The 16,204-nt window shown below is 40.8% G+C and overlaps 1 protein-coding gene across 1 annotated transcript in view; it reads right to left on the bottom strand.

The window, feature by feature from the left end:
• Nucleotides 1–16,204, bottom strand: part of csmd2 (CUB and Sushi multiple domains 2) — a 280,443-nt gene that overhangs the window by 45,019 nt on the left and 219,220 nt on the right. The window contains 9 exon segments of the mRNA XM_034094476.1: nt 1,577–1,765; nt 3,072–3,281; nt 4,893–5,009; nt 6,218–6,287; nt 9,452–9,570; nt 9,779–9,883; nt 11,191–11,287; nt 14,567–14,691; nt 15,523–15,726. Coding sequence (XP_033950367.1) covers nt 1,577–1,765; nt 3,072–3,281; nt 4,893–5,009; nt 6,218–6,287; nt 9,452–9,570; nt 9,779–9,883; nt 11,191–11,287; nt 14,567–14,691; nt 15,523–15,726 — 1,236 coding nt within the window.

The raw sequence follows: 16,204 nt of genomic DNA, 5'->3' as shown, positions 1-16,204 counted from the left end.
GACCTTAAATGAGCTATCGATCAGATCCATTGATTAAACCCCGGACACTCTATCAAGTTGCACATCTGGCTGAAGCCATCAGCTGGCAAGCTACTTAAACCCTATCTGTAGAATTGTGTGTTTGCTTCAAGGGTAAGGTGGCATCAGAAAACTTCAGAAAGGGTTGCAATTTATTTTTCAAAATGCAAAACAAGTAAATGATATGTCTGGAAAAAGATATGTGAGCTTTCACATGGTTAAGTTAATCATATCATGTGAATCATAATATGTTTAATCATATCATGTGAAAGTACTGTCTGAAAACTGGGCAACTGCATGTATTTCTCAATGATGCTGAATTACATGTTTATATTGATTGAATTTGAATTAAATTGTGTATAAATGTTGGTTTATTAGTAGAATAAAGCTTTACAACATGTCTTTGTCAGCCTCTCCTTTTCCACAGAGACCAGGAACATAATAGTTATTCCGCAGCGATCTCTATGAATATCCAATTAATCAGATAAGTATTTTTCTATACAAACCGTTCTACAATATAAATAGACAGAACAATGGAAAAGGGATAATGAAGAAGGCAGACTTGAGACAGCGGAGGTTGAATGCAGACAGAAGTGGAAACAAAGAAACAACAGAAAAGAGTGCAGTGCCAGCAACATTGTATTATGATAATTCCAAGACAAGTAGCTACAGTAAGTGGAAGCAAGCTAATGCACATCAATGTCTCTCAGCCCCTGAGACGGTGCAAATAATGTAGTGACAGGAAACTAAAGAGCAGGATATACTGAGCTGTATGGGGTCAAATGAAGGTGTTACAACATGGTTTGCTGACATGTTATGCAATAGCTGAGAGCAAATAAGCTCAATATGTCTATTTTATAATGGAAATAAACTGATGGATGACTGTTAATATCTGTAAAATAAAACGGTATTACGAATGTGTGAGTAAATGTGCCATCCTACATGACTTATTGTCCCTGTTAATGGATAAATGAGGTACCAACTTGTACATGCAAGCACACATGTATCATTTTCTGTTCAGAACATCACGTGAATAATGAAAAAGGCCACAAAAGAAATTATTGCCTTGAGTGAATTAACTCTTATCTCCTTTTCCTTCTTCCTTTTCACTCCGTTGCACCTTCCCTCCCCCGCGTTTATCTCTATGCTCGCCCATTTTAAAAGTTCCAGTGTCACGGCCATCACCTCCCTCTGTAATTTCGTCTGCCGTATTGAATAATTGACAGCCAGAGCGTGTGAATGTGGGTCAAGGACGAGGCGAAAGAAAGGAGCACTCATTACTTTTCTTTGTAATTCAGCCCCCTCTTTTATTCAATTTCTATTATTTAACTCCATTTCTCTTACGCACATTATTGATTTTTACTGCAGACTACTTTGCTTCATTAATGGGGATGATAATTGCTTTATTCATAATAGATAATCATAATGTCCATAGCCGCTATTTGCACTAATGATGCCAAATAGCTCAATACATTCTAAACAGGAAGTCATTAACTGGTAAATGTGTGAAATGTCCATAATGTATAGCTATTAAAACGACTAATCTGAATTCTCTCACCTTCACATCGAGGGAAAGGGTGATCCCAATTTCGTGTGGTGCCATGCTCACAGGTGAGGATGGAATGTCCCATTAGCAGATAACCGGGCAGACACTCAAAGGAAATGGACTGGCCCACGTTGAAGCCAGCCCCCACCACCACTCCGTACCGGAAAGGCTCTGGATCCAGGCACTCCTGAAGCTCATAGGCTGAGAAACAGAACAGCATGTATTCATTTTTCCAATAGATTCACAGATTTGTATTCAGTCCTTTAGTAAGCATGTTTTTGCCACTGTCTTATCTTGTTATGGCCTGAAGCTAGAATCAATCCATAAAACATTTACTGTTTTGCCTGCTAATGCGCATCTTCCAGACAATGTAGGTGTTACAGTGAAGAGTCCTCTTTCCCTATTTTCCAACTTGAATTTCCCTTCCTCATCTTGTGCTAAACCTCCCCCTCACTCCTCCTCATCCTCCTACTCCTTTGGAGACTGGAGTTTTCAGAGAGAGAGAAAATGCCAGGGGCGGGTTTGACTTATGCCGGAGGAGTATGATGCAGTCATCAGAAGTAGTGTGGGTAAATAATTCTTCCCTTTCTCTTCCTCTTGGATACAAAAGCAAAGCAGGCAGTGAGCCTTGAAGAGCCAGGAAATAAATATGACGAAAGAAATTGATTTCTATGGATCACAGCTTCCCTTTGTAGGAGATAACTCATGCAAATACTGCGAATGGGGGGTGTTTGCAAATATAATGCTTGATTTATATGCTAATGTAAACATCATTATGTAAATGCTCAATTCTACCTTTCCGTTTGCCGGCTCGTTTGTTGAATTGCAAAACACAAACTTTGTGTGCCTGTTGCATTTGCAGACGAGAGGGGTTTACTCTTCGCGGTTATGTAGATATGCAGTGAAGCCTTTTATTGGCACATGCTGCGGAAATCTTTTAAGTGATCAAGAGTTTTATATACAGGTTTATAGATATGTGGAATTGACTGGCTCTGTGGGCAGATTAGTCTGACACCATCAGCTATAGGGCTAATTCAGTAATGTGTTATGGCTTTAGAATGCTTACACTTTACAGTGAGGCGACACTTATGGATAATAAGTGAACACGAATGAAAGATTATTATATATCGTAAATTCACCTTGGTGACTTTACGGTGTATTCTGTCAATTCAGTGAACTAGCTGGACTCTACTCAAAGTTATTTTTTCTGCACTTCCACTTAAACACATTATGGTGACAGTGAAGATTAATTTGAAGCAGCCAAAAAGCTCCAGTCACACTGAAGTAATTACTCAATTGATGAAGCTTTGCAAGAAGAAAGTAACTCATAATACTGATACGGGCTCAGCTCTGCAAGTCTTCGCCATGGTGATTATGATCATTATTATAAACATATATTACCAAAGTCAAATTTTATCTGACACAATCCTGGGGCTTATCTTAATTTCCTGCTTCAATCTTCAACATCTTTTACCACCTTCCCTACACATTCCTCTTGGTCTCTTACCCTGGTACTCGAATCTGAACCCCGGTTTGTTCTGTGAATGGTCACTGTGGAAATATATTGTGGTCTCGTGGGAGGTGGTGAGTAATGAGGAGGGAATATCCTGGCCGCTGAATCGGCCAATCACTGAGCTCGTATCAAGAGGCCCATTGCGTATCTCGAGGAAATCGTGGTTGGCCTCGGTGGAGAAGTTGAGGAATTGAAGGTTGGCTCCTGGGGAAAGAACAAAGAATTTTTTTTAAGAAAGAAGTATAAGGAAATTGAAAAGGCAATGCCATTCTCCTACTAACAGTTCTAAATTGGTTTGAATCCTACTTAAAGGACAGAAACAACTTTGTTTCTATAGGTAAATACACATCTGAGTTGATAAATATGACATGTGGGGTTCCTCAAGGCTCCATCTTGGGGCTTTTTCTCTTTAACATCTACATGCTACCACTGGCTCAGATAATGAAGAACAACAAAATAAGTTACCATAGCTATGCAGATGACACACACATTTACGTAACAATTTCACCAGGAGACTATGCTCCAATTCAAACACTGAGTAAGTGCATTGAACAAATCAATGACTGGATGTGTCAGAACTTTCTCCAATTAAACAAAGATAAAACTGAGGTAATGGTTTTTAGAGCCAAGTCAGAACGTATAAAAGTTAGCGCTGAGCTTCAGTGTCTGAGTGTCACTAATGTCACAGCAGGATTTGGAAAAACTTGTCCATGCTTTTATCTTCAGTAGACTCGACTACTGCAATGGTGTCTTCACAGGTCTCACTAAAAAATCTATTAGGAAGCTGCAGCTGATTCATAACGCCGCTGCTCGAGTCCTCACTAACACTAAGAAAGTGGATCACATCACTCCTGTTCTGAAGTCTTTACACTGGCTTCCTGTGTGTCAAAGAATAGATTTCAAAATACTGCTGCTGTTTTATAAAGCACTGAATGGTTTAGGCCCAAAATACATTTCTGACCTCCTGCTAAATTATGAACCATCCAGATCTCTCAGGTCTTCAGGGACTGGTCAGCTTTCTGTCCCCAGAGTCAGAACTAAACATGGTAAAGCAGCGTTCAGTTATTATGCTCCAAATATCTGGAACACGGATTGGTTGTACTTTTTACAGTATTACGGCTTCTACAGATGACATTTTTTTATGGATTTTTTGTCAAAGCACTTAAGATATTCATTGCTATCGGGATGTTAAGAGCATTCCATGGAATATAACAAAAAGTGTATCTCGAGCCGGTTTCTGAAACTTACCTACCCCACCTTTAATGTTTAATTGAACAATTCATATCTTAGACTCTCAGATTAGGTTTCTGTGTATGTACAGTAAATGGTCTGCAAAGGCTACAATCCCTGTGTTCCCTCCAGAGGAAGTTTCTCTCCAACACACTCCCCCCTTAACTCCTCCAGTGGACACCTTTGTTCACTACTTGACTTTTATCACTATGTAACACTTGCGCTTCTTTTGGCTAGCGCTCCAACACATTGTACATGATAGGTTAATTAAGGGGTGGGACATCTCTAAGCAGTGGACCAATCACATCAGTTGGCCAGCTAACCAATCAGAGCAGACTGGGCTCTGGTTTCAGACAGAGGGTGAAAAGAGGTGCTGCAGTATGAGAAAAGTAAAGGCCTTTTTGAACAATAACACATTTAAACATGTCACAGTAGAGCCACAATTGACATATATGAAACCTGAAAATGAGCATAATATGTCCTCTTTAAATTATCTACCACTACCAATGTTGTCACTCTCCAACACTACAGTTTGCAACATTTAAAGTTTTCGAGTTTGGAAAAAGAGCCTCTCACGACACTCACCGTATCCAACTGGCAGGTATATTCTCCAGGTACAGTCACCGTTGCTAGGATAGTTGCCAGGGAAACCAGGGCTGAGAATCATACCCTCATTTTCCTCCCTGATTCCTCCACATTGAGCTGACAGAGGGCAGACAAAGCATGTATTAGCATGTGCAAAAACTGATTCTCCCACATTTAAGTAATACTATACGTAGTACAATATGTTTTTATGTTTGTAAAATAAAAGTCTTAAACCACAATTCCACCAATAGAAACATTGTTGATGACTTTATATGAGTAAAGTACAACAACATCATTGATTAAATAGTTATGAGCTCTTTTCTTTTTGACTCGAGATTCCATACAATTTATTTGGCTGTTTTTCATTCTTTTTGCTGTCATCTTAAAACCATTGATGGGTCAATGTTTTCCTGACTGAAGTGAGTAAAACCAATGAACGACGAAAAGAGGGAAAGACCCTCCTGAAACCAGAATTAAAAAGATGAAAGGATGCAGAAACTAATGTTAAAAGAATTAGCTGACTTAAGGCAAAGAAAAAAAAGGCAGAGGTACTGCAAAAGGGGTAAAGCAAACACAGTGGAGTAGATTAAGAAATAAATGCCAGCATAAATCAGGGGAGGGAGAAACCACTCGGAGAAAATCAGGGTGTTGTATAGTCGTGTTTCTGTTAGAAAAAAGTCAGCGGTTAAATGTTATCCTGTAGCAGCACCGAAAGCTTAAAGTTAATGATGCCTGTGAACACGATGAATCTTCCCTCGACTTCAACCAATCACAGTCTGAGATGGAACTAATTAGGCAGTGGTAGGTTGTTCCAATAAGTTGAAAAAGGCAATCTCACTCTCAAGACTTGAGGTGCAATATAGAAAGGAAGCTAATGCAGTTACATTCAGGGTGTACGCTCAGCCTTCAGGGTGGAAATATGAAACTCATTTTAAAAGTGCAAAAGCTTCCAGGAACACAAACAAAAAGACAAACTAGTGAACCATTGCTTTTTTGTTTATCTCACGTATTTTCTTCATTTTCTGATAGTCTACATATAAATGATTGCTGCGTGTGAGAAACAGTATTGGAAAGGTTAAACATATCTTTGACAACTTTAGTCATTCAGAAGTTATATGATAATGTATTGTTCTCATTTAAAAGGCTGATGATATTGAAAGTGTTATGCACATGTAAAGTATGTATATGAGAGATTATCTGTGTATTCTTTAGAAAAGTCAGCACCTGCAAGCTGAAGGATCTTTATCGGAATGGAGATAGATGGAGAACCAAAACAGATGGAGGGCAGGATGTGGAAGCGGAGGAAGAAAAGAAGATATTTTTACCTATGCAGAGAGGAGGTGGGTAGTTCCATCGCCTGACAGTTCCCGGCATACAGGTGATATGCGAGTTTCCCTGCAAGAAGCATCCATGCACACACACAAAGTGAAGAGAGCGCCAAAGAACAAGCGATTAATTAATTTCCCCCTCCTCTGTCACTCATCTGTTGCTCCAATTACTTGAACCTGCCTCCTGTCTCCACATGACTTCATGCGGCGACATAATGACTAAATCCATCTGCAGTGACAGAACAATAGCGAGGGAGTGTCTCAGGCACATTAAGATGATCACGGTTGTTGGTCCACTGCCACAAATAAGACATATAAACAGTCTATGTAAGCTCTGCAGCTGAGATTCCTGGAACATTTGATACAGTCTGTTGTTGGACCATAATGGGCTGACTCAGCTGACCTTTTTCCTTTGAGCACCAGGACAACATGCTGGTGAGGGCTACTGAACTGTTATAATGTGCTCTTTCACATGTCTCACTGATTAAAGACCAGGTGTGATAATGACTTCAGATATGTTCAAGCTTGAGCCTTGAGGCCAGGATTATATTCATGTTTCCTCTTTACCCTACAGTATCTAGCTAGAGTTTGCCTGGGGCCTTTTAAAATCATATAATTTTTTATAAATAGGAAACCACAACGCACTTCTGCATACATGAATATGTACGATATTTTTGATTTTACAGCATAAGTAAAGTAACTCGGTGTTCAAATTGTATTTCAACATATGTGGCCTGCTCTATCGAATTGTCGCATTGACCCGAAGACACATTTTGAGTTGTATACACTGTTGGAAAGAGGAGATTCCTAGCTTTCTAATGATATCTGGATTGTCTGTGTACTCCAAATATTAAGCAGAATATGTCCCATTAGATAATGACTGTCACCGAGTCATCATTTTGAGAAAAAGGCCTTCAAAGTTTCCTCTTCTCTGGAATCCATCGATCTGATTTCGAGCGGAGCAAATGATGAAAGGAGAACGGAGGGAAAATATTTTTGTTTGGATTACTGGTCTGGGGGAAGCTTGCGAGTGTGTGTGTGTGTATTTTTGCGTTTGTGTGTTTTGTGTGAACACTATGTCTGCTGTGACGTTAAGTTACTCCGTTCTCCGCTTGTAATCATGCCGTTACAAGTTCAAAGTTGTATTTATCATCTGAATTTGCCGAAACAAGTTTAATATTCTGAAAGCCAAGACTTTGTTTATTTGGAATCCGATGAAAATAAACTGTAACGGACCCTGCCGTGTTATCTGTGATTATTATACGCCTTACATTCATAATGTCAGCCGGAGGGAGGGGGAGCGGCGCTGCGGAACAGCAGGATGCGAGTGAGAGCTGTCATCTTCCCTTTACAAGCTTCAAACATGTATTTATCGCGTGATTTTGGAAATAAAAGTTTCATATTCTGAAAGCCAAGACTTTGTTTATTTAAAATCAAACAAAACACCCGAACCCAGAAAAACAATTACTTTACACAAATCCACGTTTATTTTGAAATGAGCCGTTGCGACTTCTGACTGATTTCGATAGAGTGGGTCACATATTTACTTATTTATGTTTACATAATTATCCTTGATAATGTTTTTCCTGCACATACTGGGAAGCATTCAAAGCAATACCCTGGTCATTTACATCAGGGATGGGCAACTTTGATGGTGGTGGGGGCCACATCATTGATGTACTGGCCACCAGGGGGCCGCAGATTCACTTGGAACACACACACACAAAAATTCCATGTGTCGTATGTAATTAACAAATATACTAAGTCTGACATCTTCATTGACATTTTACAATCAAAGGGAACATCCCCCAAAAAATGGGAACATCCTCTAATAAGCTCACTAAACAAATATCAGTTCACAGAAATGTTATTTCATTTTTACAAGTGGCATGTTTGTATTGAACAGGTTATTAAACAGTGGAATAAAACTATTTTAAACTATTGGAAAGCACGGAAAATGTGTGTATTGAGATTAACCATTAGATGACATACACATTAAGTCATGGACACTAACCCAGACATTAGTTGTCTAACTTGAACCTAAAACACTTGTAGCCAGTCTCTGGCACAGACACCTGTCAGCCCGCACTCTGCTGTTCCTCAGCACCACTCCCCCTCCCTCCCGCTGAAATTATGAATGAAAAGCGTAGTAATCATAGATAACACGGCAGGGTCCGTGACAGTTTGTTTTCATCTGATTTCAAATAGACAAAGTCTTGGTTTTAAGAATATTAAACTTGTTTCGCCAAATTCAGATGATAAAAACAACTTTGAAGCTTGTAAAGGCATAATTACAAGAGGCAACTTAACGTCACAGCAGACATAACAACAGCCGGTGTTTCTTGTGAGGGTTTCCCCGGGAAACAAACACAATACACACAAATGCGTCACAGATTATTTCGCGGTATTTGAAATTATCTACGCAGCTCGCGACGTAACTAGGAGTCTAGTGGATATATATATATATATATATTTTTTATTAATTACGGTTTTTATAAATTAATCAGAGGGCCGCAAAAAGAGGAGGTAGGGGCCGCATGCGGCCCGCGGGCCGCCATTTTCCCATCCCTGATTTACATGATAGCAAATTAGAAGCATAATTTAATACTTCCTGAAAGAACATATTGTTTGATATAATTGGAATATATTTCCCCATGTTATGATGTTTTTCCTGCTGCTAACAAACCTAACCAAAACTCCTTGTCAGATACATTTGAGAAGATCTGATAGATGTGTGTAGTGAAGTGTGAAGAGGAAACTTTATCATATCATTTGTGTAAACTTCTGCATCCAGTGTGTTTTTTGAGTCACCATCTGTCTCCTGAAACCATGAATACAGTGGGATCTTTGAAGGATGTGCAAAACAAAGTCGAACTTGGAGGCTTGAGTTCACAACACTAGCTTTGTATATTAATCTCAGCCCACGCATCATTTGCTCACGGAAAAAAATATGCAAATAATACTTAAACGCTACCTTTTCATGCTCAAGCCACAGTACTCTGTATGATGCGGCAAATATGTCAACAATGATATAATAACAGAGCATACACTTCACTGCGGCTGAAAAAGGAACATGTCACTTGTAAAGATATGGCTGGCCGACACTGAGTCCATCTAGTCCACCACCGCATCTGTTCTGTGACATTTGGCTTTATGCACATCTGTAAAATGCATCAAGGTGGTTTTATGGTCACTTAAAACTGAAGCATATCTGAAGCTAGGTGCTGTTACCTGTAGAGTATACCCAGTTTCACACTGGAAAGAGACCACATTGTTCATCTGGAGACGCTCCCCAACCTTGATGCCATTCATAGGAACCACAGGCTCTGGGCAGCTGGTCAGAGACACCGCTAAGAAATACAAGAAGGCAAATTAATAATTATGCAGAAACAAGAACAGGAGTAGAAATGCAAAAGGATACTAAATGCAGGAGAGACTTCTTGCCATGGGAAGCGAGACAACCAGCGAGTTTTTAGAAGTAATGTACTCCATTTAATATATTCCTCCTCAGGGAGTTGCTCCTTTCCATCAAGTGGTAAGAATAGTTTATTTACTTACTTTTGTATTCCAGCCTAAACCCAGCTGCAGACACACTGATATCAGAGAAAAAGTGGAGGTAGAGTTGGTTGGAGGTGCTGTTGAGGAGCGCAGGTACCGTGGTGCCTTGGAGAGAAGATTAATAGTTTAGTTTAGAAATGTTCTCTCCCGCCTCGGCTGACCATAACTAACTGTACAGTATAAGCTAGTGGCAAATAGCAGGACAAGCGTGTTCCTTTTACATTCGCAGACTTAAAGGTGGGGTAGGTAAGTTTGAGAAACCGGCTCGAGATACACTTGTTATATTCCATGGAATGCTCTTAACATCCCGATAGCAATGAATATCTTAAGTGCTTTGACAAAAAATCCAAAAAAAATGTCATCTGTTCATCCGTAGCACTCTAAAAAGCACGACCAATCATTTGAGCCGGCTCGGCTAAAGTAACTGGATGGCCTACCTGCCTGTCAGCCTTCCATCTGTGCACAAACTTATCTCGTGCCCTCATTGGTCATGTGCGCGTTCGTGTGTGTTGGAGGAGGGGCTCTGTGAGGAAGTGGCAGATTTTTTCCGGTTGTGTATTTTCAAATTCTAGCGCACTCGAGCTGGTTTCTCCAAAATGACCTACCCCACCTTTAAGGGTATGTGATGTGTGTGTGTGTGTGTGTGTGTGTGTGTGTGTGTGTGTGTGTGTGTGTGTGTGTGTGTGTGTGTGAATACAGCATAAACGCATGCATGAATAATTGTACATACTGTAGGTTGTATTTGGTGAATGCAATATATTTGAATGTACTCGCTTTAACGAGTCATTTGTTTCTTCCAATATGTGTGTATGTATTCAGCGGAAGAAATGAAAACCTGCTCAATAAAATCCCATGTTCTTCAGACACGGTATGACCTAAAATGTGTCGTTGAATAACTCATATTTGTGCGCCTGGAATTCCCCTTCATCCGTTTACTTCAGGGTACACACACATCTAACATTTACTTTTGGTCAGGTTCCAAGCACAAACAAAGAGAATTCCCGGTTGATGATCCTCACTATGAGAGGAGCGTCACAGAGAAGCAAATGTTTACTTTAACTTTACACAAAGAAAAGGCAAATGTAGCAAGACTCTTCAACGTGAGGCTTAACCAGTTCAAATGTTTTAACTTTCCACATTTTCCCCCGGAAGCCTTAATCCACTCTGCATTTATGTAAGCCACGTGCCAAACGAGTCACAGATATTTAAACATGTTGGTTAAAAAATACAGTATGTGTTCCAGGTGAAAACTAATTAGGTTGTGTTTATGTTGCTTCAAATATGCTTTTGGCAGGTACAGATAAGAGGTTTAAAAAACGTGTTTCATGTGAAGGCTTAAGGTGGGAAAAAACATTGAAATCACAATTTAACATATGCAAGAAAATTAAATGCACACACAAATACAGCAATACCTGAGAAGCTGCCAAGCATGGTGTCGGTGTTGTCTCCTCCGTCAAACACCTCCAGCGAGTCCCAGTTCTGCTCTGTGACAAAGCTGATCACCTGGATCTGGAACGGGGGGAAAACAGATCAAACAGGGTGGGATTTAGGGAGCAGAGCAGTGAGTGCTGGGTCATCGGTGCATCTAGGGAAATCAGAATGAACGAATGTTGAAGATTATTGAGTGGGAGAACATGGCATAAAAGGGTGCATTTGAAAAATGGCAAAAGTGAAGAAATACAAAGCATGGCTATTCGGCTAGTAACTATTGTCGTAGCTCAGGGTCTATGCAGGAATCCTGAAGTCGAATGTAAGACCTTTTAAGACCCTTTCCATACATTTTAAGACCTCATCGCCACTAGGAGTTTTAACCGGTCACATTGGCAACACACTTTACCTCACATTTACTATATACAGTATTGATCGTCCTTCCTCCTTATCTTCCAACCATTTGGACACAGACTTGCATTTCCCCATAACGATGTTGTTTAACAACCGGCGTAAACGGAGCTTCGCGCGCCATCAAGCAGTGAGCGTGCGATGTCCTGTTCAGATGACGTCCAATGCAACGGGATGCCATAAATAAACAACTCAGAATCACACTACAAACCTACGCAATGACTACATTCAGGCAGACTGTGGAATACAACCTCTTTGGACAATTTATATACTTATTGAAAACAAGCTACAAAATGTAATACCTTGTAAATGCCGTTTTCGCTAAATTGATTTATCAACTTAATGAATAATGAAGACCCCGCGGACACCCTGTAGCTGCTGTCTCAGACCGGACAGAGTAAGTTCTTTGTCAAAATAACAAAAAAAGGTTATCCTACCATGACAAAGCTATTTCTATGTACAAACTAATACCACAAGAAAAGCATGTTCTAATGAATTGATTCACAGGAACACGGATAGTGCCTCTAATAAATCTAAATCTGTATACTGGTGTCTTTTTATATTGTTTAAAGTGCAGTCCCCGAAGACTTTAGAACAAACTAAAGATCAGGATTTCCAACAGAATAAATCAATAGTCACTGCAACATAGCATTTCTTTGGTTTATTTTCTTTATTTCAAAGACACTTTAAGGAGGCTGTGCTCAAGTGCATTGGATTTTAAATTAAGAAAGAGTTATGACAGCTGCAGAGAATGTGGGATATTCTTCAAAGAAAAGCTGACTGAATATCTGAATCTAAATAAGTGTGTCCTCAAACAACAGTTACTGCTGTTGAGAGAACATCCACCACTCACTCAATAGCATCCTGGATTCTCAAAGATTGCCTAAATTATGGATTTTAAAACTTACTTTGCTTTTGAATGCTCACCAAAGGAAATGGCTTCTCCTATTTCTTTAATTTGACAAGTCAATATAAAGTGAATATGTAAACAAGGCTACACTTTGTCATCTACTGCATTTCTTTGATCTCTGTCTTCAGCTCAAATGTATCCATTTCTCCAACATTCTACATGTCCTCCATTGTTTTGCTCTCCAAGCATCCCTTTCTGTTCCCGCTCTCATCCGTTCCTCGGCCCTCTCCCTGCCTCAGATGGTTATAGATCGGATACGAGCCAATTAAAGGTTGGTAGGGGCTGTAGGGGCTCTGGCGCATCCCTGGGAGACGGCACAGATCACAGATTGATCTTTCATTAGGGGGCCACGGCAAATGTGCCGGCAAGGCACCTCGCTCCTTTAAGTTGTCTTCTGGATTGTGACACTCCAATCTAATGTGTCTCTGCCAGCTGGTAAAAGGGGAGCAGCAGAGAGAAGGACGAGATAAAGTGGGCGAGAAACAGGATTTAGCTGCAGAGAGTATAGAAACAGCAGAAAACCCTCTTCAGTTAGCACGACACATTTTGGAAGCACAGGCAGTGGTTCCTTTGCAATGCAGTGAGAGTGCCAGGGTGTGCACAGAATACAAACTCATTCATCATTAAGAAAGTAAAGTGTTTCAGCCATGTATGTTTGAATTCCAGTGTAATGCCTTTTGCCCTCCAGAGTGTGTGTGTGCAGCCAGCTCTCTGTTCTTATTCTGGGTGTGCTTCACCTCCAGGCTATAGCGATGTTAGCGTGTCGTGCAGCAGCATGCTAAATGCACTGGTGGGCCATTGCATGTATTTCACCTGCAAGTGGAAGAGCTAATAGTGTAGGGATTACACTGAGGTCATTAGCCACAGTGGACCTCGCACACGTTCCTGGTGGAGTTCCATAACACGTGCAAGAATAACAATAATCAAATAGAAATAACTCCCAAGGAAGTAAGTAAATTGATTGAACATGCAATTATATACAAATGTATTTCAATATGTGCAATGTTAGGTTTTTGGAATAGTTCAATTGGAGCCCCTGTAAAGTGTGTGGACTTTTTTGTTTAGCAGCTCACCTGTACCTCGAGAGCTGTAACGTGATATACTGTAGGTAGCTCTGGTAATTAGCCCTTTGCCAACTGAACACAAATCACCCCACAGGAGCTTTGTGTCAAGACAATGCAGAGGTTTAAAAGCCAAAGGCTGATTAAAATATGTAAATTCCGTTAACAGTTTGTCCAAGGTTTTAAAAAGTTCATTTATATTGTAATGGTTGCAGCCAACCATTCTCTGGGTTCTCTCTTTTCCTTCCAAAAACACACATTTGTACATGGCCAGTATCCCGCCTTTTTCATATTTGTTCACCACTAACTTAGTGTTCCTTCCTGAAATTCCATATTGGATTGGGATACGTTGGGGGCAGAGGTTGCGCTAGACTTTTTCGCTGCCCGTCAAAATCCAGAATTACCCGTCGGCCTTTACACAACTCTGACGACGACGACGACGGGGGGGGAAGAGAAGCATGCTCGTGAACTGTCAACTGGGGGAAGAGTTCACATGCGCCGTGTTATGCATGGTTGCTGCACCTCGCGGGAGCGTGCACAGCGTAAAGTCAAAACTCACAGACATTTCAATGATTTGTACGGCACAGTTAGGTTTGGAAACGGTATCATTTCCTTTTTGGAGGGCATGCATAACACGGCATAACACCGGAGCCTCGCTGCGGGGAAACTTTGGCGCTGTTCCGAGTTTGTTCAGATGTGTCCGTCATTGTTAAAAAAACTCCGTCATAGATGGAAATATTCGGTTAACGCGACCTCTGGTTGGGGGGATGTAACATACATATACACTGTGTTGGTAATAGGGCTGCACGATATATTGTGTCGTAATGATAACCGCGATAGTCATATCGCAGGACGTGACGATTTAAAAAAAAAAATGGTGGAATCTGTTTCTGATTTACTCGCGTTCATCAGATCTGTTCATTATACATCTGTCATCTAGGAGGTACAGCAAAGCCAGGGAGAAACTGTTTTACAAACCTGGATTCCTGATCCTTCGGGGACCGTGATCTTCCAGACACAGTTGAGGCTGTTGAGGTAAGGCTCAGGAAAGCCAGGAGATAAGATGGTGCCGGTTCTTTGGGTCAGATTACCTCCACATGGAACTGCAGGGAAAAAGGAACATTATCAAACACTTTGAACACATCTCTACTGCGTCACTCCCTGCATCCCTAATAATAATAATACCCACCTAACCCTCTCCCTTTTGGTGTTTTTTATTCACCCCTCCCTCACTCTCTCTGTTTATCTGCATCTATCTCTAATTCCTCCTCATTAAAAAGTCTGGAAGGTGGTTTGATGCAGAATCTCTACCAAAGCTTCCCCAAAACGCAACTAGTAAGCAGAATAGGATTGTGATTATTCCTAATTAGGTACAAATGTGTCTGATTCATGGTGTGGCCCTTGCTACTGAAATTGCAGGAACACAATGATAAGCAGGATAAAAAGACATAAGACATGGCCACACAGAAGAGAACATGCACATTATATATGATACACTTTGTTTACAGTCTTCATCTTCTTCCCAAGTTGTTCTTCACATTCACACATCTGGTGAAAGCATAGACGCATCTGTTACAGCTGTATGTACGGTGTTCTGGAGTGTTCCTTTGAATATACATGCGGGTGTTGCCATATGAGAGCGTGTGTGTGTGTCTGTGTGTGTTTGTGACCCTCAGCGGTGCCTGCCACCTGTGTGTTGCATGGCTGGATCTTGCTGTATCGCTGGAGGCAACGGCAGACAGCCCACATCTGGGTCGTAGTAACGAGTTTGACACCCAAGGCATCGAGTGGGAGGAACACAAAGATAGCGGCATGGATGGAAATAAAGAAAGTGAAGAAAAACAAACATAGGAAGAAAAAGGCAAGGAAAACAAACACATGCTGACTGGTGAGTGTTCGTGCCTGCTGACTGCATTACGAGTATCAGTGCCTACCTATACAGCTGGGTATGGTGGTGTTCCATTGTGCCAGGGCGTTGGGAACCGTCAAACATTCGATGGCACTCGGCCCCTCCAGCGTATAACCCGGAGTGCATTCAAAGCGGATCGCAGCGCCAACGGCAAAGTTGTTTCCCATACGGCGGCCATTCCTGGGCTCAGGGACGGAGCTGCACTGGGTGGCGCTGGTCTGTGGCACAGCTTTGGAGAAAACAGTGAAAAATAGGCTGATTACAGGTGTGTTCATTTTAAATCATTATCTGTGACATTTACAACTAATCATTAGGCCGCTTTGCTCGTCTTCGACTGATTATAGCCATTACTCGTAATTATTTGTATGTTTTTTTAATCATTTCAAAGCTCGATCAATGGAGGGATTTGTTAGACAAGTTAGAATAGGTGTTATTTTCAGAGTAATCTCACTGTGTCTGATATAAATAATGCAAAATATAATATTCAGCTTCTCTTCTCAGCTTGCCTTGTGCTTCCCTCAGCTTACTTACAATAGACTGAATGATGTATTCATTAAACTTTCTCCTGAGCTGCCATTGCCTTTGGATATCTGCAGCAAATGTCTTTTCTGGTACAGTGCATGGTGTAAGGAAAGTAACCAGCTCAAGAGAAAAAGTCCCTCTTAGGAGAATAGAAGAACGGGGGGAGTTTAAGCACAACCATTTGA

This window comes from Pseudochaenichthys georgianus, chromosome 11, assembly GCF_902827115.2.
Source record: "Pseudochaenichthys georgianus chromosome 11, fPseGeo1.2, whole genome shotgun sequence".
Classification (NCBI taxonomy): Eukaryota; Metazoa; Chordata; class Actinopteri; order Perciformes; family Channichthyidae; genus Pseudochaenichthys; species Pseudochaenichthys georgianus.
Note: the sequence above shows the minus strand (reverse complement) of the source record. Positions and strands in the feature narration are given on the sequence as shown.